The following is a 25,157-nucleotide window of genomic DNA, read 5'->3' as shown; positions in this document are numbered from 1 at the left end:
TACACAACATAAAACATTTCCAGATACGCAATGTCGGTGCAAGTGGATCATCTTTGTGCACAGCTGTGCTTTGTAAAAAAGCTTTCAACAGGAATGATGAGTGGGCTCATTGTCCCAAATGTCCCTTCAGCACCTGATCGCTTCAATTTTGCAGCACTACATTTGAAGCTATGAAACAGTCAAGACTCATTCAAGTGAAAGGGAAAAACATATAGTTTGGCACGCATTTAAATGTTGAGTTGTTGCTATAGTTTTAGAAAGTGCAAAATTGGCTTAAGGCAGAGAGGGGGAGATAGATTACAGGAAACTGAAGATGATCAAAATCATTTAGCTGTAGAATGTAAAACAACCAAGTGAATCTAGACAAGAATAAATAAGCCCCTGAAATTTATAAATCAAGATTTGTGTGAAAATGTTGGACACATTAGGATTTATTTTCATCCCTTCCAATTATCTTCCAGAATTTCCCCAAATGATATGATAAATTCACTGACCAACTGTACAACAGGTGAATTCAGAGTATTATTTTTATGAATCCTCACCATTTGTGCGGCTGCTCCAGGGTGGGAGGCTCCGACTTGGCGATCTTCAACAGCACCCTCATGGGGTTGAGCTCATGGTGGGGGGGTTCGATCTGTGCCAGCTCGATCAGAGTGATTCCCAGAGACCAGACATCAGCCTTGTAGTCGTATGGAGCATCCTTCATCGTCTCACACATTACCACCTCTGGAGCCATCCTGACACAGAGAAAATAGAAATGTAAGGTATTTATATCATGGACCATTACATAGTGTAAGAACTTGAATGCTCAACTTTTGTTAAAATGTAATAAGTTAAAGTATAGTGCCCATTAATTACATTTAACCTTAAAATGTGCTTTTGGAGTTTTCTCCCTTCTCTTGCTATTCAGTACATAATTAACTTTTCCTGTGTAAATGTCTAAATGTATAGAATGTGCAAAAAGTTAAACGGACATAATCCTTGTCTTAAATTTAACAGGAAAAATGTGCCAATATGATATCTACATCCCATGATTGGTTCACAAATGACTGTTGGCTTGAAAGGTAAAGTAATGCAACATACACTAAATGCATCTAAATCTAAACTTTCATTTATTTTGTTTATATTTCCCAGGTGTAACTTCTAAACATCAAGTGAAAGAGCTAATAAGTTACCCAACTTGTAAAGATTGTAACTATCATGTGGTAAAAACCTGATGTATCAACACAGCTTGTAAATAGGGATACGTCTCAACAGGCCCAACACTTTGATATCATAAAGATACACCTACGGTTTTTTACAATGTTTTTATCTGAGTAGCTGCAGCAGGTGACACATTAAGGATTGTGCAACATGAGGGCAAGGTCATGTTTCCATTAGGCTTGGTAGGGTATTCATGATGGCTGATAACTTGTTCTAGTCAATGGTTAACTGGCTTCAACACATGGAATAACAGTATGGACCAAGGTTCGCTTTGGAGACTTTACAGGGAATCTTTCCAATGTGTTCAGGTGGAGAGAAGAGAACCACGCTGTTGTTACAAAAACAATACAGCACATCAAGTGTATGTATACATCATGTTCTTTTGGGCAGGAAATGGCTTTCTAACAAGCCATAAACCCCTACTTGTATAGCGTATGTAAGGGGTTGTTTATACATCTAAATGTAGAGATTTTGCAATATGTTAAATATGTTTTTAATAGCTCAGGTTGTTTGAATTGAAGACAATTTTTCAAATCAGTGAACAAAATGTTGCATTAATGTGATGAAATATCTTGATTTGCCAGGCCTTTAATTCTCTGTCTTAAAAAGGAACATGTTTTATCATGGAATATGTTTTTGAAAGTAGAGTAATGTCTTACTTACCAGTATGGCGTTCCAATGAAAGAGTCTCTTCTTTGTAAGGTTTTGGTATTTTTTGCAGACACGCCAAAGTCAGCTACAACAACAAAAAGAGACACAAAATATGAAGTTGGTTAACATGAGTTTACTAAGGCATTTTAAAAAGGGAGTGAATGCATTTCAAAACCTTCCATTTTGTGTTTCCCCCTTGATGTAGACAAATTGTAAATCTGTCATGACATTGAGACACAAAGCCAGAATTAGAGAATGTATGGGAGTTCAGTTTCCAAACAAGCTGCCCCCATTTCCTGGCATGACCCTCAGATTATAGGGGTGTTTACCTTTTTTTTCCTCTGCAAGCAAGATTTCACGTGTGATTCGCAGCAGTCTGCTTCAATTACAAACTGGCATGTTCTATTACAGGGAGTTAAGTGACCGTCTGTGTTTTACACATTTCAATTCAAAAGGTCAGTTTAAGACAGTTGCAGACTAAACTATCGAAGAAAAAACGTTAACATCATACAAAGACAATAAATCATACTACTGCTTCCATTGTACATCAAATTAAAGTTTACACCCAAGATTGTAAATATGTTCTGGTATATCATACTAATAGTCAAACCAGACGTCAAAATCACTTCAGTAAATTGTGGTCACGCTGCTGTAAAAGCTGCTGCATCACTGGGTTTAACTCACACCATGTTTCCTTAAACAAGGCGCTCTCTCAAGAATAATTATCATCATTATACGCAAATATTTCTAGCCTACACTACTCAAGGATGATATACCTTATTTGTTTGTAATGGTATTAATGTGCCGTCTTTGATATTCAGTTTCTAGATATGTACAGTATGTAGCACACCCAAAGGACCCTGAAGAGTTTTAAAAAAATATATAAAAAGTTGACAACCAACTGTTCATGTTTAATGCCATGTATAATAGTTGAATATTGTGCATTTTGCTGCCTTGTTTGATTCAACATGTAGTTAGATACGTTGGGAGACTGTAAATGAGTCAGTGTCATGACTTAATGAGTTTAAAAAGGCAACTCCCAGTGATTATATCCAACTGTGGTGTCTTTTGGGGAATGGAAGGCCATGGTGAGCACAGTGGCTGGCAAAATGTGTCATTTGAAAATTGAAAAAAGAATATTGAGGCAATTTGGAATCAGATTAATTTCAAAAAAGTTCACCAGCAATAAAATATGAAGCTCAAAGCAGCTTACCGTTACTCTCCATTGAGTGGTTGGGGCTTGTCTGTCATGACTGAGTGCAAAATAACAGAGTAGTAAAACATCATGCAAAACAGATCTTGATTTGTTTAAAGTTGTGTGTCTCAGGATCCAAATGTCGGACAGCCATTGAAAAAAAGCTGTCCTTCCTTATCGCACACTGGCATAAAGCTCTTGAGGACACCATGTTCATGTTTCTAGAAACTGCACTTCAAATGTGTTGGATCTGCCTCTTAGCTGTGCAATGTGAAGAATGTGGAGAACTCTTCAAAAAGCCAAAAGATGAAAATATGCAATGCTTCTGAGAGTGCAGTATTTCCACACAATGGTCACTTTTTATCCTCCTACTGCGCCACAAGAGACTGTGACTGTGCTGTGTGACAGTATTCATGTGTCTTCTATGCGTTCAGCCCATACGACAAGAAACAATGGACCAGAGTTCCAGAGATAACATGTAATGTGCAATGGGAACATAGGGGTTTGTCTCAGAATTAGTTCAACCTGCAACATATTTGGCCCTGAAAGAGTTTTCTCTATGAATGATGGGACATTGAGACCGATAACAAATGGCCTTACAAAATTGATAATCCAACACATAGATTTGAAATATGTTTAAACCTTTCATCTTCTGCTTTTCTCAGAACACACCCCATTTCATTTTAAGGCTTGTGTGAGATCAAACAAAAAAAGGCACCTGGACAGCATGATGTCCACACAATCTTGCTTTCTGAGTTAAAAGTAAACTTTGTAAGTGTTTAATTATCTAAACCCTCACCCATTTTGATGTCCCCATCCAGCATGAGGAGGATGTTCCCGGCCTTCAGGTCCCTGTGGATGATCTTCATGCTGTGGAGGTAGGTCAGAGCTTCCAGCATCTGGCGACAAACCACCTTAATCTGCGGCTCCGTCAGTCCGCGTTCCAACTCTGATAACAACAAAAGAGATGAGAAGAGAGTGAGAGAGAAAAAGAGTGAGAGAGAAATGGAGAGGTTAAAACGGAGGTATGGTAAAGGGATGAGAACAAGAACCAAATCGAATTGAGAATCAAGAAAAATTAGCTGAGAGGGTTCAAACCCCATTATGCACACCTAGCAGATTCCATATTCAGTGTACGTACAATGATGGCAAGACAAAGTCTCCAGTGCTGATGTAGTGTGTGAACTCCGCCAGTGAAAACAGAAAAAGGTAAACCTGCGATGATATCAATTAAGTTTCTCAGATAGTGTTTCTAATCCCGGATCAGAAAAGCTTTCACACATCCAAGCTACAGTAGTCCTGCCCTGCAGACTTTATTCTACCGTGTCTGTGTTTGGTTAGCTGCACTGGGGGGTACAGACAGTTATGAGGATGCGGATTACCCAGCAAAAACACACCAGGGGGTTTTCCCACAGCAGAGGACTCCACTATGTCTGACTGTTTTCTAGAACATTCAAGGCTAGACTGGTGAGGAACGTGCATGACCATTTTCAGAGCAATCATATTGAGATAAATACTGATTTTCCTGTAGAAAAGAACAACACCATCAGTCTTCACTGTATGAACTAGACAACTTAACACATCTTAGACCTTGTTATCTTGTCTCCATAGGTCACTGCTGAAGTGTAGTCCCAGCACCGTTGCAGGTGTGAAACTATAATCCTGTGACATGAAGAAAGGTGGAGGGCTTGTGAAAACACAGAGAGCCAAAAGTGAGAGGCTTACCTAACATTGTGGCATCCACAGCACCTCCGGGGCAGAACTCGATCATGATCTGGGGAATGAAGGGGGAGGGAGCAAGGGTGAGGTTAAACTTGACCCAGCTTTATGAATATACTAAACATACACTTGACAACTCCCTCTACTTTTGCAGGCATTCATATGGAGCTACAGGAAGAACGGGTCACTTTTGATCAGCAGAACATGCACAAACTTACATTTATACATTATCAAAGGGCATATTTCCTTCCACTATACCAGGGGTCGGCAACCCGCGGCTCTCGAGCCGCATGCGGCTCTTTAAGCCCTCTGCTCTGGCTCTCTTGAGCTTAGACAAAAATAAGAAGGAAATAAAATAAAAATATTTGTAAGACTATTTATATTTTGTTTCACGGTTGAAAATGTTTCGTATCTTGTATTTTGAGGTGATACTGTGACACAGATTATTATTTTTTTTAAACTGTTTTAATTAAGTCAACTACAATATGCGTCATATTCTGCTACGGTCCCGCGCCAGCGCCTTTTCTTGCAGGCGAATAACCTGACCCCCGGCTCGATGAGCGAACTATGGATAAATCAAAGAAAATAACCAACAAATCGGTGGAACACAGAGGGTTTCATTCTGCGTGGTTAGAGTTATATGCTTTCACAGCAAACGATGCTAGCTTACCGGCACATTTCATATGTGGAGAGAAGTTGTTAAAGGTGCTGCAGCCTTTACGTATGGGATGAAAAACACGGAAGAGGAAGACAGCTGAAGATCTTCAGTCATAATTCAATCAGTTAACTATTTTTAGGGTGCAGCTATATGTTTTATTTATTTCAAAGTGGGCCCATTTTAATTATATTCATTTTCTTCAAATGTGCAGAGGACTCCCCGAGTGCTGTGTTGATTTATTTTAAAGTTGGCCTGTGTATTTTTTTGTTTTCTCCTTATAAGATGTCTATGATGTAACAATATATACAACTTTATAAGGAAAAGGGAGGCAAAATGGCTCTTTTGGTCAAAAAGGTGGCAGACCCCTGCACTATACCAATACATCTCAACACATTACTATCAAATGTTAAACAATACTGTTTAATGTTTATTATTCGCTGACTAGAATATGTAAGCTTAAGTTAATTAACACCCAACAGATAACACTCCACTAATAATGAAAACGGTAAACATTGATAATTCAACATTATGTTCATCAGAGAAGGATTTTTTTTATCATTTGTTAAATTGTTATTGTTAGTGAATTGTCGGAAGCAAAGAAGATGAGATGTTTATATTGTGTCATCACTACCTGGAGAGCTCCTCCTGCTCTACACCAGTCAAAAACCCATATATCTCTGTGGGGAAAGTAGTAGAATACACACACTTCACAAAGTAGACATCTGGATTGCAACTCAAGTGTGTGATAACCTGTCAGGCTGTAATGATACACACTTCCTGGAACACACTGCCAAAACGTATAATACCAGTTCAGCAGTGAAGTAAAAACACACAAAGCGAGAGGGAGACGGGCAAGAAAAAAGACACTCCCTAAATGGTGTCTTGTTGGCCAATAGCAACTTCCATCAACTTCATTTCCTCTCCTTACATAGTCAGTTTCTCTCTGACACACCGGCTGTCAGAAAACCCTCTAAAGTTTCAAAAGTAGGACCAAAGACAATAAAGACACCACAGGATTTCGTAAGAATCCTGTTAAGAGCAGTTTATCTTGATCTTTTCATTCCAAATGCTCAAAGATCAAACCTAGGTGGTGTGCAGTTATATGATGTCATTCTTAGTTTAATCCTCCTGCTATGACAACAGTGTCAAAGTATTGACCTGGTACTGGACAGGGAGTGGAGTTTCAGTTCAGACAAAGCCATTCTGAGGATTATAGGTACAAAAGGTGTAAACAGCCCAGGTAAAGAAGAATATGAGAAACTGTGGAGGTATGCATAGTTTCAACAAATGTGCGTGAGTGTGTGTGTCATGCTCACAGACACTGGGGAAAAGTCAAAGATGAGGAATGTCAAGCCTGGCATGCAGCTCTCCAGGTGAAACAATGTTCTTTTGTGACATTTGGATTAGCAAACCTCATTTGTTTCTTTAAATGACAGACGGCAGAGAGACAGTCACGCTCCGCTGCTTCCAACTTGTATATCTCTATACTGCATCTAAGATCTGCCCTATTGTTTTTTACCTCCGTTTCATCAGACAGATAAATTATTGATTTTGTATAGACACACCTTATTGCCTTATTTAAAACTATTAATTGTATGCAACATTGAATGGTTACATCTGAAGGAGTTGCAGTTACAGATAGAAAATAAATACTTTCTCATTAGCTACTCTACATTTAACACTATTTATTTGCAGATAGCCTACGTGTGGTACCATATTCTAATTCATTCCTTGTTTAAGTTTTGATATTCTAGAAAAAGTCACCTTTTTATAACATAACTACGCCCACTGGGAATCAGCCAAGAGCACAGAAAAAAAAACAAGATCAAGTTTCTTAGAGATTGTTATGAAAATACTATTGGCATAATAAAGTATATCAAATAAACCACAGCAGGTGGTTTGTGAACCCCCAGACATATACTGTACGGGATTTTTTCAAACTAATATTGATATTCTTCAGCTTCAAAAGTCCATTATCAGTTTGGCTATGTTTGATGTATAGTACTCGATCACTTCTAGTAGAACAACGTTTTCAATGTCTTTTTATTGAACAAAATGTACTTGTGGAAATTGTCAATTTGTGATTTATTGGAAGTTGAAATGTAAATAGTTCAAATTCAGTATTGATTTTGAAATTGTGCAATACATTTAACAAAACAAAATGTATCATATTTATTACAGTACTTCCTGCTCAACACTAACCGAACACACATTGTTTTTTATTTATCCTGTTTAAAAACCACCGCCTATCTGAAATGAGCTGTTCTTCAGTAGTAGCACATTGTACTGCCAAACCTAAACAGCTGTACATCACACACTACTGTGTCACCAGGAACTGGTTTGTGTTTCCGTCTGTGTCTCGGAAGCCAGATTTGCTCTCCCTGCCTGGAACAATTCTGGGTGACGCGATGTGAAAAATGTGCCCCGACTGGTCAAACTACTTGCAGCGCATACCTACTATGGGCTGAGCACGCATGCAGGCAGATACATGCTTTACCCATCTCACGCACACAAAAAAGGAAAACCCAATAATTAATTGCAAATACTTTTTTTCCTTTTGAGACAAGCTGAACCGAGTTAGATACAGTCTACAAATTCTGAAAAGCCCAAATATAAACAGAACAGGCAATTCACAGCGATGTCTCATATAATTTTGTAAGGATGTAAAAAGACTATTTGCCAACGACCTACGGATGGAGACACACACACACACACACACTTTGTCACTCTCTGAATGTGACTAATGCTTCAGTAACTCTCTGAATGTGACTAATGCTTCAGTAACTCTCTGAATGTAACTAATGCTTCAGTAATTTGAGTGCATGGGGTGGTACTATTGATTCACTTGCAATGTCATACAATATCCTAGCAACCACAGCCAGTGACATTATGCAGACCTCGCTGTATGCAAATAATAGCAGAGGTGAAATAAAAAGCTTTGTCCTTGTCTCAGTGTGTTTAAAATAACCACACAATATTACTTTACAAGGGCCAAAATTAAGGCTCTTCAAATATTGATATACAGACTCTGGGAACACACTACACAGACACAGAGAGAAATTAAATACTTAGACACTGTCCAACTGTGAAAGAGCATTTCATTTTAATTAGATTAACTACAAGATCTTATCTTCAATCGAGAAACTGTCCATATTTGTATTCTCAGTTTATCATTTTAAATATAATAGGTTCATATCTTTGGCTTTTTAAAACTCTGATGCAGTATATACAGTAATCATGGCTAAAAAGCAACAGTTTTTCTCCAAATAAAAAACAACTAGTGGTAACTAGCCATGCAGACACGTGTGGTTTATCGTCAGTAATGAGATGAAAGTCTCTCAGATTTCGATTTTTGACCAAACACAATAGAGGCAGATGAAAGTTTGATTATGGTGCGGCCCTAGCATGGAATATATTTTGTAACAATATGATAAGAAACATCCTTTTTTCGTAGCGCTTCCTTCCCATTACTCTTGAAAATGCATTGTTTTTTTTGGTATACATTCTGCTGGAGAAAAAGTCCCTATGGATTCGATTGGTATTTAAGTGGCAACATATTTCAGGAAGCCCTATCTCAAAATAGACAGTGAGAGAATGTGTTTTTTGTGACTTGGAAGGACATACCCTTTACTCTGGCAGGCTTTACGATGCTTTTAAATGATGTGTTCATGTTCTCTTGTGTGTTTATTGTCTCTTTTTCATCAGTTTAACTGTTCCCCCTTCTTTCTCTCTCCTTGTTAGTTATTCTCAATGTGCTGATGTCAGCAATTCCTTTCCCATGTTAAAGGCCCTCTTTTTCTCACGCTGGGGCTAGATGCCCTTCTAACCTCAAGACCTGTTTGTGGATGGGAACAAAACAGTCCTTCTCTCTCTTTCTCTCGCTCTCTCTCTCTCTCTGTCTTAGTCTTTCTTCCTCTCCCTTACTCAGTAGAAAGCAGAAAGCAGAACGAGTGGGTCGGTACAAGAATGCATCATCTCACCCCTGCCCGGTCCATCCAACCGGAGGTTACTGAGGCCTGACCGCCAACCACTGGGCTAATTGTTGAGATCCTGAGGCTAGCACACATTCAAAAGGAACGGGGTTCAGAGCTAGTTCACTTCTTCATGTTGTATATTGTTATTTTACTGCAGGTCAGATGCTCTCATTCCAATTTTGGTAGTCAGTTTCTATACTTTTTTTGGTTGATCTTGAAATACAGTTTAAAAAACGTATCAAGGACAGATTAAGAGTCATTATGTGTAATATAAAAAATAAACATCAGTATATGAGCCAAGTAAAAGTTAACACTATGAAGCCACACACACTGTGCTGGAGGGCGTTCAACCTCCAAAGGAATTCACACAACCACGACTAGCTCTGGGGCTGTGTCATAGCCTGGTGTGGTTGTGTATAGCCAGGTCATAAGTAGTTATCTCACGTTTGAAGTATGTGACCTTTGTGCGGTACTCAAGAGATGTAATTGTTCCTGGAGTTTGTTAGTGTTGGTCATTCATGGTTTGTTGGATTTACATAACATTTTAATGCTTAAATTTGTCATGAAATCCCTTTTTTATACTATACATATTCCATGTTTGTTTTACAATAACCATTCAATGTATCTATATGGTAGTTATCTTCCATAGTGAACATCCTTACTTGTGGAATTGCCTCCCTTTAATGAGAAGCAGTCACAGGAAACCGCTAAGGATTGTTTATTAAAAAAGCTCTTAAAAAAAGAAGTAATTTGGGCATTTTCATTAGCGGATCATTTTTTATTTTTGCAAGGAAGTAATGGAAGCTGCAAGGGGGCCGTTAGACCCCTCCACTTCACAGCAAAGTACTGCTGTTATGTCTAGACTACTCATGCTGTGCACAGCATTAAATCATATCATAGGTGCAATCAAGTATTTTATTTGGCTGAGCTGTGAATAGATACACCAGTGGCTCTTGAGTTGCATTTCTGAAAGAACTACTTCAAATAAACAAGTACTAAACAATGTTTGTTTGTTTTAAAAACTGAAAAAAAAGAGGAATGAAAAAACAACAGAATAGTTATAAACTTGTGTTGATAATAAAACACACGTAGAGGGGTCAAATACATGTCAGCCTAAGATATCTTTAGTCTTAACGCTGCCTTGTAATTCCTCACATATTCTAGGTTGTGCGCAGCATGAGGTCACTATTATTTTTGTTGGGCAGATACACTGAAAGATTACAGGGGGAGTTGAACACTTGACCCAGTGAGCGAGAGTTGAGAGAGAAAATAACAGGAGAGCAGAAAACACTGAACTGAAATTGATCTTCCTTCTTGCTGTAACATCAGGGTGAGCTCTAGTTCATATCTGATGTATTATGTCACCCTGGGGGGGGCCTTTGGACATTCCCATTTAGACAAACCACTTTTCCCCATCTATATTATTCAACAGAGCTTTCATATGTAGCAGAAATATGCTCTGGGTGAGATATTGTTTCAATAAAACAACAAGACGGTCACGGATTGAAATGCAACATCCCATGAGCCTGCCAACATACATGGTTAGAATGTCTGTTTGTCTACTTCCCTGCTGATGGTTCAGGTTTGTGTGTTGTGTGTTTGGAAGTGCTGCAAAGAAAACTTGGACACACAAACTCCTCAACGAAGTGAAAAGAATATATCTTGTGAGAAACGTAACAGTGTAGACAGCACATCAGGTCCCTTTGGTACATTAAGCACTATTCTAAAACACCAGCAGCCTTGACCACAGTGTTCCCACACAGCAACATTATGTTCTATTCAAGCACCATTTATTCTAAACAGTCTAGTTTCCATTTCATTTGTTCAGCTTAATGAGCCTCTAGTATGCTTTTTCAAGTATTTTGTGTGCATGTTAGAGGTCTGCAAAGGCTAGGTGACATCACCATGTAACACTTGCGCTTCTATTGGCTAGCCCGACAGCACATTGAGAGGGATTTTAAGGGCCGGAAGATCTCTAAACTGGCCAGCTAACCAATCAGAGCAGACTGTGCTCTGGTTTCAGACAGAGGGTGAAAAGAGGTGGTATGAGAAAAATAAAGACCTTTTTGAACATTAAAGTAGTCGCGATAAGCAATTAATTGACTTATCGTACGATAAATAAAAATGAACTCGATAACTTTTCCAACGTTTAAATGCGTGTTAGTTTACATAAGGATGTGACCAGCATTTTAGCCAGGCGTGCTGTGTCTGCCGGCCAGGCGCGCTGTGAGGGGCGGGGCTCACACACACAGCCAGGTCAGGACCATAGGTCAGGACCATAGGTCAGGACACTCCGCGTAAAGCAGTGTAGCAGCCAAATGAATAATATAGAGACAAGCAGGAGACAACGTGTGACTTACTCGAGGGGAATTTGAAGTTAAATGGAATTGGTTGCAAAACCTAACTCCATCTCTGGTGTGGGAATATTTTGGATTCAAGCCAAATCAACGAGGCGAACCTACAGACTTGAATGAACCGGGCGGTGTGTCGCATTTGTTTTAAAAAGGTAGCAACAAAAGCTAGCAATATGACTAACCTTAAACTGCACCTGAAATGCAACCTACCCATTCCGTTTTCCCAGCTGGTAGCAAACACTGCAGCTGGAGATGGAGAGCCCCCACCTTCCCGACAGTTTGCAATCAAAGATGCATTTGCCCGACAATGCAAACATGTTGATGTTTCTTGCTCGAAATCTTTGATTGATACAGATTTGGATATGGCCTGTTGAGGTTTTTTTTGCTTGTGAGACAATGTGTGCTCATATTTATTTATATATATATATAACTAGCGTTGACCAGCCATACATTAGAATCACCCTAAAGTCAGTGCTCTGCCTTTAGTTCTGTCTGTTAGCAGTATGTCATCAAAATTATTTTTTTATATATAAAATGATTTTACATTATTTTATATATAAAATATATATATTTATTTTTATATATATATATTTATTTATAGAGAGAGAGAGAGAGAGAGAGAGAGAGAGAGAGAGAGAGAGAGAGAGAGAGAGAGAGAGAGAGAGAGAGAGAGAGAGAGAGAGAGCTCTGTTTTCCAGCCTGAGTCTATTTAATTTATTGTTTTGGTTGTGTGTGATTTAATTCGTTTTCTATAATTTAATTTAATTGTTTATTTATTATATATAATTTATATATTTGAATATTATTTCACATTTAATTTGCAATGTTGAATGTTCAATACAAAAGTTCTGTTTGAAAGGATGTACTTGAATTATTATATATTATCATTATGTCAGTGGTCTAAAATAGTCTTACAACGGTGCCGACAATATTATCGTTTATCGCAATAATTTCCGGGAAAATGTATCGTCCAACAAAATTAATTATCGTGAGAGGCCTACATTAAAGCATGTAAAGTTTTCTAAGAAGAGGTACAAAATACAAGTATGATCTTTGAAAATGAGCATATCTTCTTTAAGTGCATGTATTAATTTATCAGCCTTGTGTAATAGTGTCCCCTAAAAGAAAGATGAAATAGAAAGAGAGAAGGGTGGAACAACAGTCTGTGGTTGACACTTAAAGCTTGTGTCTCTTAACCAGATTCCTGTGTTACCTACCCATAGTTTGTTGTCATGGTAGAAAGCATCAAGCAGCTTGACAATATAGCGGTGGTCACATTGGGCCAGGATGTCGATCTCAACGATGTAGTCCTCCAGCTCCTCCTCACATTTTGTCTCGATCAATTTGGCTGCAGCAAGCACTCCTGTCTCCTTGTTTCTGGCCTAAAGAAACAGAGAAAGAGAACATTTAATTAAACATTCATGAGTTATGACAGGGCCTGTTTGATGGACTCTTTTTGGCCTAAAAGTCTTTCACAGCAAAGGTAAAACATGACTTTTTTTTCTGTGAAAATAGCCCTATGTACTCAAGAGTTTCAATTCTCATAAAATATTCACAGTGGGTGAGATAAAGGGTGTGGCTTTGTGCTCTAACAAGAGTGTAAACAACATGGATGATGATGACGTTACTTCTTCTTTTTGTTTTGTTGTGTTATGCCAATTATGTGAGTAGAAGGTAGAAAATATCATGATGTAAGAAGTTGAACACATGTATCCAGTTTCTTGCATGCGAGTATCACTCTGCCAGCTGGACCCAGTTGAAAAGGGACTCCGAAACATACAAAAAATGCAATACGGCAATTACAAATGTTGAGTAACTAACATTTAGAGACAAAACAGGAAAGGAAACTCCACACCCTCCCTGAGCAACTGGGGGAAAGGGAACCACAAAAGCCGTCAATTGTCAGTGTGGCTAAACTTAGACACACACACACACACACACACACACACACACACACACACACACACAGTTCCTTGCAATTCTGAGTAATAAAGACAGGAAAACAAAAAACATGAGTAGATTGTTTAGCGCTTTGATGGAAAGCATCAAAACAACCAAACAAATCGGGTGACTCAGAGGGCGTACAAATCATGATGTTCTTCCTTGTGTAGGAGACAATGTTGTGAATGTTGATAGGAATTGGGGGTAAACGGTACAATGATGTTAGCCTGTACTGCAGACAGAATATTCACTGACTTTTTTCAAATGAGTAAACACTGAAAACGGGAGTAAAAAACAGAGATGATGATCAATGTCGCACCATTATTAACCCCTAAACTGTCGGATCCTCATATCAAATGACTTCCACACAGTTATCCACAGGAAGTGACAGAGATGCACCTCTCCAGAAAGGAAGCACATAAAGGTTATGACATATCTATAAGTGATCAAAGGAACATTACCAAGTGAGTAAGAGTGTGAAAGTTGGTACTTGTATGAAATGATCTGCTTAAAAAGTCATGTCATGTTGAGAAATTGAGGACGCATGTACACGTGTCCACCTAGTGACCTACAGAAACACGGCAGACTAAACAGCCCGGTGGAGGTCTGAAGCCTCCGCTTTTACAGGGGCTGTGGGACAACATCTGAATAAACAGAACAGACTAGCAGCAACACACACTCTTTAGCTTATCCCAGTTTGCTGTGAGTGTGTGTGTGAGTGTGAGTGTGTATGTGTATGTGTATGTGTGTGTGTGCGTGTGCGTGTGTGTGCGTGTGTCAAACAGAGTTCCAGAGGAGCCGAACTGACTCCACACCAGGGTAACCCACAGTGCGAGTCAACAGGACGTCTCCTACTGCCATCAAACCATCAGTCAGCCAGCTAACAAGCCTCGACAGTAAACACGGACACACCAGACACTTTCACTCCTCCGCTAACATCTCAGCTCCCTGTGATTCGCTCCCCTCCTGTGCCAACACTGTCAGCCCCCAGAAGCATACTGCCTAGGCCCTGATTTACAGTTGAAATACAGCAGAAGGTACAGACCTACTGGTATTTTAGTTTGTTGGTGTTGTGCCAACTCTCAAAGAAAAAAAGCTCTATACTCTCAGTTCCATCTTTAGAAAACTTGATATATAATATGGCCATGTTTAAGTCATAGTTTCAGAAACAACAACAATCTAGACATACGCTGTTTATTGTTTAACTCTGGCTATATTATAAAGTCTGACAATTTCTCCACAACACAAGTGACTTCCTCATAATATCCTCCTCTTTTCTCTCATCATGAGTCAGATGTACAGACTAATAGCATGATAGCTGAAACACTGTATATCAAGTAGGAGTGTTTTAATGTTGTAACCGGGGCGGTTTACATCACCATATTTGCTAGTAAAACACTATGATCTAACAGAAACACAAAGACATGAATGTCTGCCACCACATCAAAACAAAAGAAGTGAACAGATGTGATCATTTGTTGTTAAGCTCAGCATTAACTGTGCACAAATACATCTTGACTTTTCAACGGGCAACACCATGACCTAGCTTCACAATTGCACACACACACCTTTACATCTCAGTGGGCACAAAGCTGAGGAATGTGCCTCTGGCCTTCAGATGGTTGGGGGAGTTGAAAAAGAGGGTAGACTGAAAACTCATCATGCATCTATGTGGTGCGTGGCGGGGGGAATGTGTTACATCAAGGGTCCTCAAGTAGTATGCAAACATGCATATTTGTTTATGCATGCACCTTACAAAGTATATACACTGCCCAGAGAGGAAATTACCCTGAAACGCCTCATTGTGTCTCACATGGGACCTCCTGACTCTACAAGTTGGCGTGACATCAATGCACAAGTGTGTATGTTTATGTGCTATGGTATGTACACAAGAGAGGAATAATTGCAAGAGGAGGCATCATCCTCTTTAATCGGAACAACCTTGAAAATACGAGTAACAGTTCCTCCCAGCAAACACAAATGCCTGTCTGACTATCTGACAGATTAATTAAACACTTTATGCCATTGTGGTTTATGGAGAGTCTGCTAACCTTACTTCACATCCTGATTTACTTTCCCCACCTTTCAGGCTCCTATGCATCATGCAGATACTGTATATAGCATTCATTTCTAGAAAACCAAAGGTGTGAAAGAACACAGGAAAAGCTAATGCATAATTAAAGAGCACAAGTATCATCGCACTACTTTATAACCTGGAATTGATTAAGCATCTGTCTTTTAGGGATTATAGTGGTCATATTATTTACATTTAAAATGAAACCTGACAAGAACACAGAGGCGCCAGATGACAGCAAGATCTACATAAACACTGTATTAAGTTACAAAATAACAGTTCACAACCAAAGCACTGAAGAAGCAGGAATACAGTCAGCTACTCTGTAGCCATCCCGAGAGAAAATGATGCCTCACTGCTTCTAACCCACTGACTCTTCACTCTAACTCTCCTCCAGAGAACAACAACAGTCTTTGGCTTTGTTTGGGGTCTGGTTTCCATGGGGATCAGAAGAACTTGGTTCTGCTTCGGCTCGCAACTAGTCCCGCTGCCTGTTCCTTTTCCTGTTCATTAGTGTCTTCGCTTTCATTTTAGGATAAGTGCAAAAGGATTAGCTAATGGACCCACTCATGCTCTTCAACAAATGACCAATAAAAGACCACGATATCTTAATAGACCACATACAAGCTGTGACAAAGTACAATAGGAATTGAGTAAATGAACTAGAGTCAATTACAAAAACAATTATAGACTGTAAAAACAGAAAAGTAACAACTGACTTCAACCTAAATGCCAAAATGTTTTTGTATCTTGCAGTGAGAAATGTATTTACTATCTTAATAAAAATACTGGAAACTGACATTAATATTATAGTTCTAGGGCCAAAATAACGACTGAAGTCGATCAATAATCAGTATTTGAAAATATAAGATTTAGAGACTTGGGCCTTCACCCAAATGTTTGTGCACTGGTTGCCATTTTCTTTATTTTGTTATGATGCTTTATTTTAATGATCCATCGGTTTTATTGTTTGCATGTATAGCCATAAACCTGGGTATGATGATCTAACCTTTTTCCATCTTGTTTTTAACGTTCACACTGCAGCATATGCACAGCACACCTCTCGACACTCCTGCCTCATCATTCACTGCCTGCCCCGCTGCACATCTTTTGTCTGTCATCCCTTCCTGTATTTCTCCCGCCTACCTGTCAAGTATATTTACCCATCTGTTTTCAGCAACAGTCTGTCTGAAGGCCACAAACCATGACTGATGAACAGCTTTAGAAGAAACAGATGTAACTGACCCATGAGTCAGCATACAAACATACTGTATGTACAGGGAGACTGAGTAAACACACACACATAAAAGCACATGCTGTCAGCCTTGTGCGTGCGTGTATAATTTTGTATTCAGACAAGTATTTAAAAAAAATTAATCAAGCTATGAATAACAATGTTTAGTATTGTGTATGTTGACTGTGGCATTAATAATTACGAAGGGTGTGTTGGTTTAAAAGAAAAGAGCTGGATCACACTCAAAAGAGAAAGGAAGTCCAAGGCAAGTAACAACTTCAAGCTTTAAATTAACCAGATTTCAAAAGACTTATCAGCTTCTCAACATATTTTCCTTGAGTCTTTGCCCATTAAGACTGTAGGCTGAAAAGAATTAGGAATAGTTAATCATAATGGTAATGGACCAGATGACCTCTTGTAACAAATAACACTTTACTTTCCCTGGGGTCAGTCACCTCCAGGTTGGAAGAACACACCACATGCTGACGTGTATTTTCGCCATTATAGTTTCTACAAACACACACAAGTACCAAAGGGGAATGTGTGTATGTTAGACCTTTGCCCCATCATAAAGCTGTAACCTGCCCCCCCTCCTGGGGCTCTCCCATGTGTCTGCAAACAGGAATGTGGTTCTCAGCTCCTACATAATGACAGCAGCTAATAAAACCTCACCTTTGACAGCAGACGCCTTTGGAGGTAATAATCTCTCATTCAGATAAACAAGCTGTACAAGCAACGCCTTTGCATGTACATTTAGATTTTTAATTCTACAATACCGTTGTTTGAGAAGAGGCATACTGTGACCACTTGATCAAGAGAGAACGGAAAGTAATTTAGAGAAAATATTTGTACAACAAAGAGGCGTAATTTCCACTGGCAATGGGGGCAGATGTCCCCCTCACTTTCACAGTTTCAGATTGATTCATTCACTAGTTTGATACTGTAGGAGCTGCTTGAGAGGGACTTCTGCAGACACTACTTAATGCGGAGTACAAATCCCCTCACACCCATCTACATTTTCCAGTAAAATAATTATTTAACTTTAAATATACAGATACATCTACAAACAAAGATGCTAGTACTGATCATTACAAATACATTAAAGCAGTAGAAGACAAAGCTTGATATTTGTTATACAACACAAATATTAGCAACAAGTATATCTCAAGGAAATCAGGAGATTATTCAGTTAGTTGTTTTTTTTAAATACAATTTATATTACTTGCATCACTGATATCAGACCTTGGCAATACAACACTTGTTAACTAGAAGATAAGAATGTTTTTCTGCAGCTACAGCAAGGCCTTTCACTTTATATGGGTTTATGCCTTTGTCTCACAAGACAGGTCACTCTGTTTTCATTGTTTCTAAGACACATGTTACAGAGTAAAAAGCACTCTACCAGCAGCAAGACCTCCACACTGGTGGCAGTAAAGCATCCATTCATCCAAATAAGGGTTAGCTAAACATGGCTGTCAAAATATTGTTATGGCAACATGAGGTTTTCTCAAGTGAACTTTTTTTCAAGAAAATGCCGAGAACACCATGTTGTTACTGAAGCAAGACGACATACACTAAACATAATAACTCAGTTGTTATAAGAGAGATGATGATCTTTGTTTACTTATTGAACATCCTGTTCAGGAGAGTGACTGAACAAAAGTCAAGACTGCAAAGCCAGACTTATTTTTTACCTACAGCTTTGATAGAACAGTAAACTTCACAACTCTTTTGGCAAAACTCAAGACTTATACAAGAGAAGACAAAGTAATGGTTGTGTCTGTGGTTTCTAGCAACACTGCAGTGAGGTTCTTCCTCTCTTTCACAACCTGCTGACTGCGTGAAAGCATGCAGCCACTGGGCGTGAAGCACATAACCAAGCGAGGGTTCAAAAGTTACACCCGATAGAGCAATGAGTCTTTTCAGGATGTGAAAGTTGACAAACGAGGTAAAATGTCCCACATTCAAGAAGGTCAAAAGTACAAAGCAGGTCGATGGAACAGGAAATCACAACATACCTCAAAGAGCCTTGAGAGAAAATACCCTACACTGCTTTATTTAATCATTCATACTCATGCAAGCCCTTGCACAACATGTCAAAAGCATGAAACTTATGAGAGATGAGGTCCAATCCCTGACGACAGCATACTCAACGAAGGCAGCATAAGTAACAAGTGTTTAAATGGCAAAGTTAAAAAGGGGCTTTGAAACGGAGGGGAAATTGAATAAAGAAAAGTTAAACCCAAATGTCTCCATGTCTCTGAGAGTAAGAGGCAGTATATGGTTACTTTAAGTGGGCTATTCTGCTTCTAGCATTAATGTCATCATGTGCTGAGAATAGGCAATGGCTCTGACACTCAAATCAGTATAATACATTCTCATAAAAGTCCTGCTTGTCTCAGGCCCTTAACTACTGTAGTAGAAGTACATGGATGTAGAAAGGCATAGGAGGCTTTCTGAAAGTGCCAGTACTGATGTCATCACAGGGACTCCCAGCATGCTCTACCCACGCCCACTCAACAGGGCTCCTATCAGTCGCTGTGGGCCCAGCTGGTACTTCGAGATTAGACCCAGAGTCTGACGATGGTCTCACTGAATAAACTCCAACATACGTCTATGTGGCACTTCCGTTTTTCTAACTTAAGACTATGGCATTTCACATAGACCTTGTGGCTTTCCTCTGCAGAGAGGATGTTGCAACCTGTGCCCCCTCCCCCCCCACTGGTGACACCGCTGCTGTTTCACTTGTCTGAAGAGGATTATTATGTTTCAACTGATTCTTCTATAAGCCTTTCACTCGTTCCACCATCTGTCAATGCAAGTTAGACCGACACAATTGTCTTACGTTTAAGAACGCTGTAGGAAAAGTGTGTTTTCCTCTTTCCTTTTCACACAAGGACAGTTCACAGTTCACACTCTTTTAGAACAAATTCCAGAAACAACTGATGTTATCCCATCTTCGAGACTGTTTTCATAAACCACATTTGTTAATCTGGATCAAGACAAACTCAATACTTGCTCATTGTGTAGCAAAGTACACACCGCAGTTTAAGTCTACTTTCTTTTACATCACAGACCAACAGGGATAAGATGCTCTATGGTTAATCCCACAATGGGAATTTGAGGGAGGGTAACTTTACAACCTGCTTGTGTCTATGGAAACAGTTGAGCAGCAGCAGCAGGGCAGCGCGCTCAGTGGCACGTGGCCCATTAATTAGTGAGGGGAACCACACCACTCCTCTGTTTCATGCCCGAGTTGCGGCCACACACACCTTCACATGCATTCACTCTTTCCAACAAGTACAAGCATGTGCATAGAGATGCGCAGAAAACAAAGAAAACATCCTATGACACAAACAGTGAGACATTCTCTTGTTATGACTTTTGAGAGACTGCAGGTCTATGTTCTACCCTTCAGGCAGAAATGTCTGGGGGTGTGCAACATATTGCAGCATGTGCTTCAATCAGTTACATCTTGACTCGGAGCACAACACCAGCTGATTTTAGTGAGGTTAAAATGTTGTTCGACAAAGTGCTTAGTATTGTCGTTGGACTGGGTCCAAGGGGGTATCTACAATACAATCATAGGATGTCAGCATTTACAAACATCTGCATTAATGTATTCCTGTATTGTATGATCTCCAAATGATTATGAACAGTGATACTGTGAACTTGTGACACAGTAATCCCGAGAATGTCAACAACAGGTTGTTTGTGTGCATGCGTTTCCTTCTGCTAGGATCTTGAAAAATGAATTCTGTGAAATAGATGGGTTCATTCTGTCAAATATGTACTATGTGTAACGTTTAGCAAGGTTGTTGTGTCATCAATCAAGTGAATATATAAGTTACTAGGTTTCATGAATTCTTTGTGAATTAGGGAAAATTAAAAAGAAATGTGAGTATGTGAAATGCCAACACACTTATGATTGGGTGTCAGGATGTGAACTCATCATGCAGTTAACCAGAGGTTATTGACCTTTCTGGCACGCGAGTCTTCCAAAAACAAAACCGTTTCCAGCAGTTTGACCATAAGAACTTATAACTTTTAGAAGACATAACTCTATGCAATATCTTACATTAAAAGTTGAAAGATCGGATAAGCTTATAAAAAAATATACAATTGTGTGAAGCAATTCACTTTCCTCTCTTGTCAATCATTTCTTGACCATTTATCTGCAGTGGAATATCAACAATAGAAAAGTTGCATGAGGGTTATATTGCATTTTACGAGATCTTCTGTCGCGGTGTTCCTGTGATATAAACACACTTCTCTTGCCAAACTAAGTGAGTTGTTATTCTCCCAATGATGACATTAAACTTTAGGAGAGCCAGTTTGACAGGAGCACTCTGTCCTCTCAACGAACACTTAACTAGATCTCAAAGATACATGTCGTTTACAAGCGGGGTCCTTGCCACCTGCAAATGACAAGTATTCATATTTTTATGAAGAGACAGTCAGTATTGTTTTCCTGCATGTCACATACCCGAAAGCAGGTTTTTATTCCACTCATGCCCCCAACAGTCTGATAAACAGCAGAATTAAGCTATCAAAGATTAACAACGGAAAACATGTGCGATACACCCCTTGATGTATTTTTCTCCCACACATGAGATGATTATGCTGAAGTTCAAGAGCTGTTTGAGGAAGTTGTCCTCTGATGAAGTCCCCCGATTTCCTCTCTTGGCCTTCATTTGCTCCCACTCTGCCTCCCCCCTCCTAATCTGACAGATGCAGGTGTGGCGCTGTCCTCCCCCAACCCACTCAAGGAGAGGAGGCAGAAACTAAAGCAGAGGCTTGACATTTGTATAGAAAGAGAACATGTGGGGACACATAACAAGTCGCTGAACTTGCCAATTACTCAAGTGGGATTATGCTCAACTCAATGATAAACCACAAATAGTCTGTGCTGCATGTTCAGCTTTAGTATGAACAGTGTCTAAAGGCTTCTTAAAATGGAAAGCACCTTCTGTACATTATTTCCCTCAGCTTTAAAACTAAACTGAAAGCATTGTTTGTTTACGTGATTGGTTGCTCCACTTGTGTTTCTCTCTGCTACCCACAGGACTCCTCACATGCTAGCTCTGCTCAAAAGATACATTCTTCGACAATTTACATAAATCAGACCTGTGGCACATAGGAAGTATTTGGACTATTTACATTTAATGTTAGTGCAAACAAGCCACCCTCTGGAAGTATCTTCCAATGTATGCGCTTGTGTTTAATTTCTCCATGTGTGTATACTGTCCCGTAGAAATAAAATACCAAAATAAGGTGGAGTCCTCTAAAAAAAATACTTCATTTTCTCTTGCAGACCTCTGGTAAGGCATCACTTCTTCCACTGAGGCCCATGCTGCATCAAAGACCTTCACTGTGCTCAGCTGGGCAGTGCACACTGAGTGCCTGTGCCATGCTTCACAGAGGGGCTGACCGGCTAACAGATCCAGATTAAATAACGCCTCTGAGCCAAAAGTGCTGCTGCTGAGGTTGGAAAAGAGCTGATAAACTAATGAAGAGTGCTTTCACTGTCACTGTGGATGCTTCACAGCGATGAGTGGGTGTTTCGGACTGTTCTGAACCCCACAGATGTTTGTTCACAAGAGAAGTCAGTGCTCTCTTTTACTAAAACGGTGTGGGTATGCGAGAAAACAAAGAAAATAGGAAGAACATAGGATAAAGTGGATCTCAGCAGGAGGATGTCAGCCGTCCTCGAGTACAATGAATGATTATTTTATAAACAGGTAGACCCTTTTATCTGAAATCAAATCAAATATGTGATAACTCTGATTGACAGAGGATCGACCACATAATTCAGTTCACACAATCTCAGCAATGTGAAGCATCTACAGGTGATCAGAAGTTGTTCACAACTCTATCAGGATATATTCTAAGAATGTTCACATATGATACATACAGTCCTTTTGGTGTGATTGACATCTAAAAACCAACACAAAAAAAGAAAATGTAGGTTGTATTCCTAAATTGACTGTATTTAAAAAAGGGACACACTTGTAACCTTTCCTTGAGAACACGAGTGATCAGGGGGAGAAGTGACATTTAAAACGTAGATAGTCAAGAAACATTTCAAACATAACTCAGTGTTACTGAACTTGGCAACAGGTGAGAGACTTATCATTGAAGTTTGAGGCGATTATAACATCTAACAGGGTTTATCATGGCATGGTCCTTTTACAGGTGCCTCGTGTCTCTGAAATCACACTCACCTTGTAGACCTTTCCAAACGCACCGTCTCCCAGCTCGCCAATAATCTCCCATAAATCGTTTGGGTTGACGTCCCGGTGAACGTGCTCATACTGCTTGACTTTCTTTTTCATCTCAATAGTAGGCAGACGGAGTATCCTGCTGAATCTAGCGAATGCCATTATTGACAATGCAACAACATCTACCTTAAAAAAAAAAGTATGATCAGGCTCTACGCAGAGAGCATTACGCACACAGAGAAGCGCAGCCCGTCAAAAAACAATCAAAACGCAGAATTACTAGTCTTCACTTCCCGCGTCCGAGAGAAAAAAAGGGTAAAACAAATTCAGAGAAGTTATTCTACGCAGTCCATGAGTACCAGGTGCTCTGAAGGCTCTGCAGTTAAAATCCCATTCACAAAGTGCTGAGGACGCGCGCTGACCACCTGCCGCTGCTAACACGATGGAGTAACCGCCCGCCTGTCAGCCTGCTGGGCAACTTGTTGCTTCCGACTGGCCGAAAACGCCCCACCTTGTTACGCAACAACCCTCCCACTGCCGTCATGGAAATGTAGTTGCTTTCAAAGAACATGCAGTCGTCACTATCTCACCGATGAGGTAAAAGGACTGCATGTCCGGGTTGTTGCTGGGCGTGTCCTAAAACAGCTGTGCCATTAACACAAATAAACCACTGTGGAATGTAGTTACTGACTAATAGTGATCCAATTGTGCTGTTCTTATACACTGCATCACTACAGGCCTGATGTGTAAGGCTATTAGTTAGGCCTATACGTTATCGGTTTTATTACATAACAAAAATGTGAAACTCTGGCTTTTCATAAAATGTCAATGAATAAAAAACTAAAACAAAAGATAAGAAATGATTGAATGATTAATTTGTTTCATTTTAATTTACCTGTAATGGTTTTCTCTTTTCATTCAGGAGACATGCTGGTTCAACAGACAGTGCTATGGGTCCCTCTAGTGTCGCAGTCAGCTCAGTGAACTGGTGCGTGTGGAAAACTGCACAGATACAGATAGACAGAGCAGTTTTACCAGGGACTGCCTATGATGAATACATAAGTATTGTTAAAATGATTGACAGATTTTTTGAAAGACGTATCTTAATAATCGTTTAAATCTTTAATCAAGTAAGATGTCCAACATTCTTAATACTTCCCAAATGTCATGATTTGTTGTTTTCATGGGTCATATTTGATAGTAAAAATAAAAAAGCACAACCAATTTCAAGATATTACCTTAGACTTTTGAATAATATCAATATGTTCTTGTGATAATAATAAAAAAATCAATTAGCCCTACAGTATATGATCACAACATCATGATGACAGCTAATTGTCTGTTTGAATAGTTTTTTTGGTCTAATCTTTTTAAAATTGCATTTCTGCTAAATAGAAAGGAATATGATTATATAACATATTTTATTGAGAGAACTTCAGACTTAAAGAAGTTTTCTTTAAGTCTGGAGCTTCTTTTTTGTTACCTTTTAGCAACTGAAGAACTTCTGTATAATATTACAAATCAGCAAAGGCATTTGAACACAAATTCTAAAATAGTCAGTGGAGAGAAATGGTCTATTCTATTGCGCTTTTGTTTATTAACATCACATTAATCCCCCCTCAGTCTTCGTTAATCAGTTTAACTTAAACACTTTAGTATTTGTATATAACAAATATTTAAATGGAGGGGTGAAGTACGTTTTGATATCTTTGAGCAACGTGTCCGATGTGCAGTTTTGTGTTATCAACCTCAGGTGGAAGAAGAAAACATGTGAGTTAAAGTCTGGGAAGTCAATTTCTGAGGAGTGCCTGATCCGCTGTTCTCTGTACAAATGATTGTTGTCAGCAAAATTAAATTCAAATCAATGCTGACATTAAGGAGGATGTCTTATTCTATCAGTCCATAAAGCCCTTCTAAAGGAAACTCATTGACC

The 25,157-nt window shown here is 39.2% G+C and overlaps 1 protein-coding gene across 1 annotated transcript in view; it reads right to left on the bottom strand.

Moving 5' to 3' along the window:
- Positions 1-23,703, bottom strand: part of stk10 (serine/threonine kinase 10) — a 43,180-nt gene extending 19,477 nt beyond the window's left edge. The window contains exons 1-6 of the mRNA XM_034206464.1: positions 23,228-23,703; positions 12,972-13,136; positions 4,775-4,823; positions 3,849-3,998; positions 1,867-1,939; positions 543-737 (exon numbers count right to left, since the gene is read on the bottom strand). Coding sequence (XP_034062355.1) covers positions 543-737; positions 1,867-1,939; positions 3,849-3,998; positions 4,775-4,823; positions 12,972-13,136; positions 23,228-23,386 — 791 coding nt within the window. The 5' untranslated portion in view covers positions 23,387-23,703. The remainder of the gene's footprint in view (positions 1-542; positions 738-1,866; positions 1,940-3,848; positions 3,999-4,774; positions 4,824-12,971; positions 13,137-23,227) is intronic.
- Positions 23,704-25,157: the final 1,454 nt, after the last annotated feature.

The sequence above is a fragment of the Gymnodraco acuticeps genome, unplaced genomic scaffold (assembly GCF_902827175.1).
Source record: "Gymnodraco acuticeps unplaced genomic scaffold, fGymAcu1.1, whole genome shotgun sequence".
NCBI classification, from domain to species: domain Eukaryota; kingdom Metazoa; phylum Chordata; class Actinopteri; order Perciformes; family Bathydraconidae; genus Gymnodraco; species Gymnodraco acuticeps.
The sequence above is the reverse complement of the archived record's forward strand: the minus strand, read 5'-3'. Positions and strand labels throughout refer to the sequence as shown.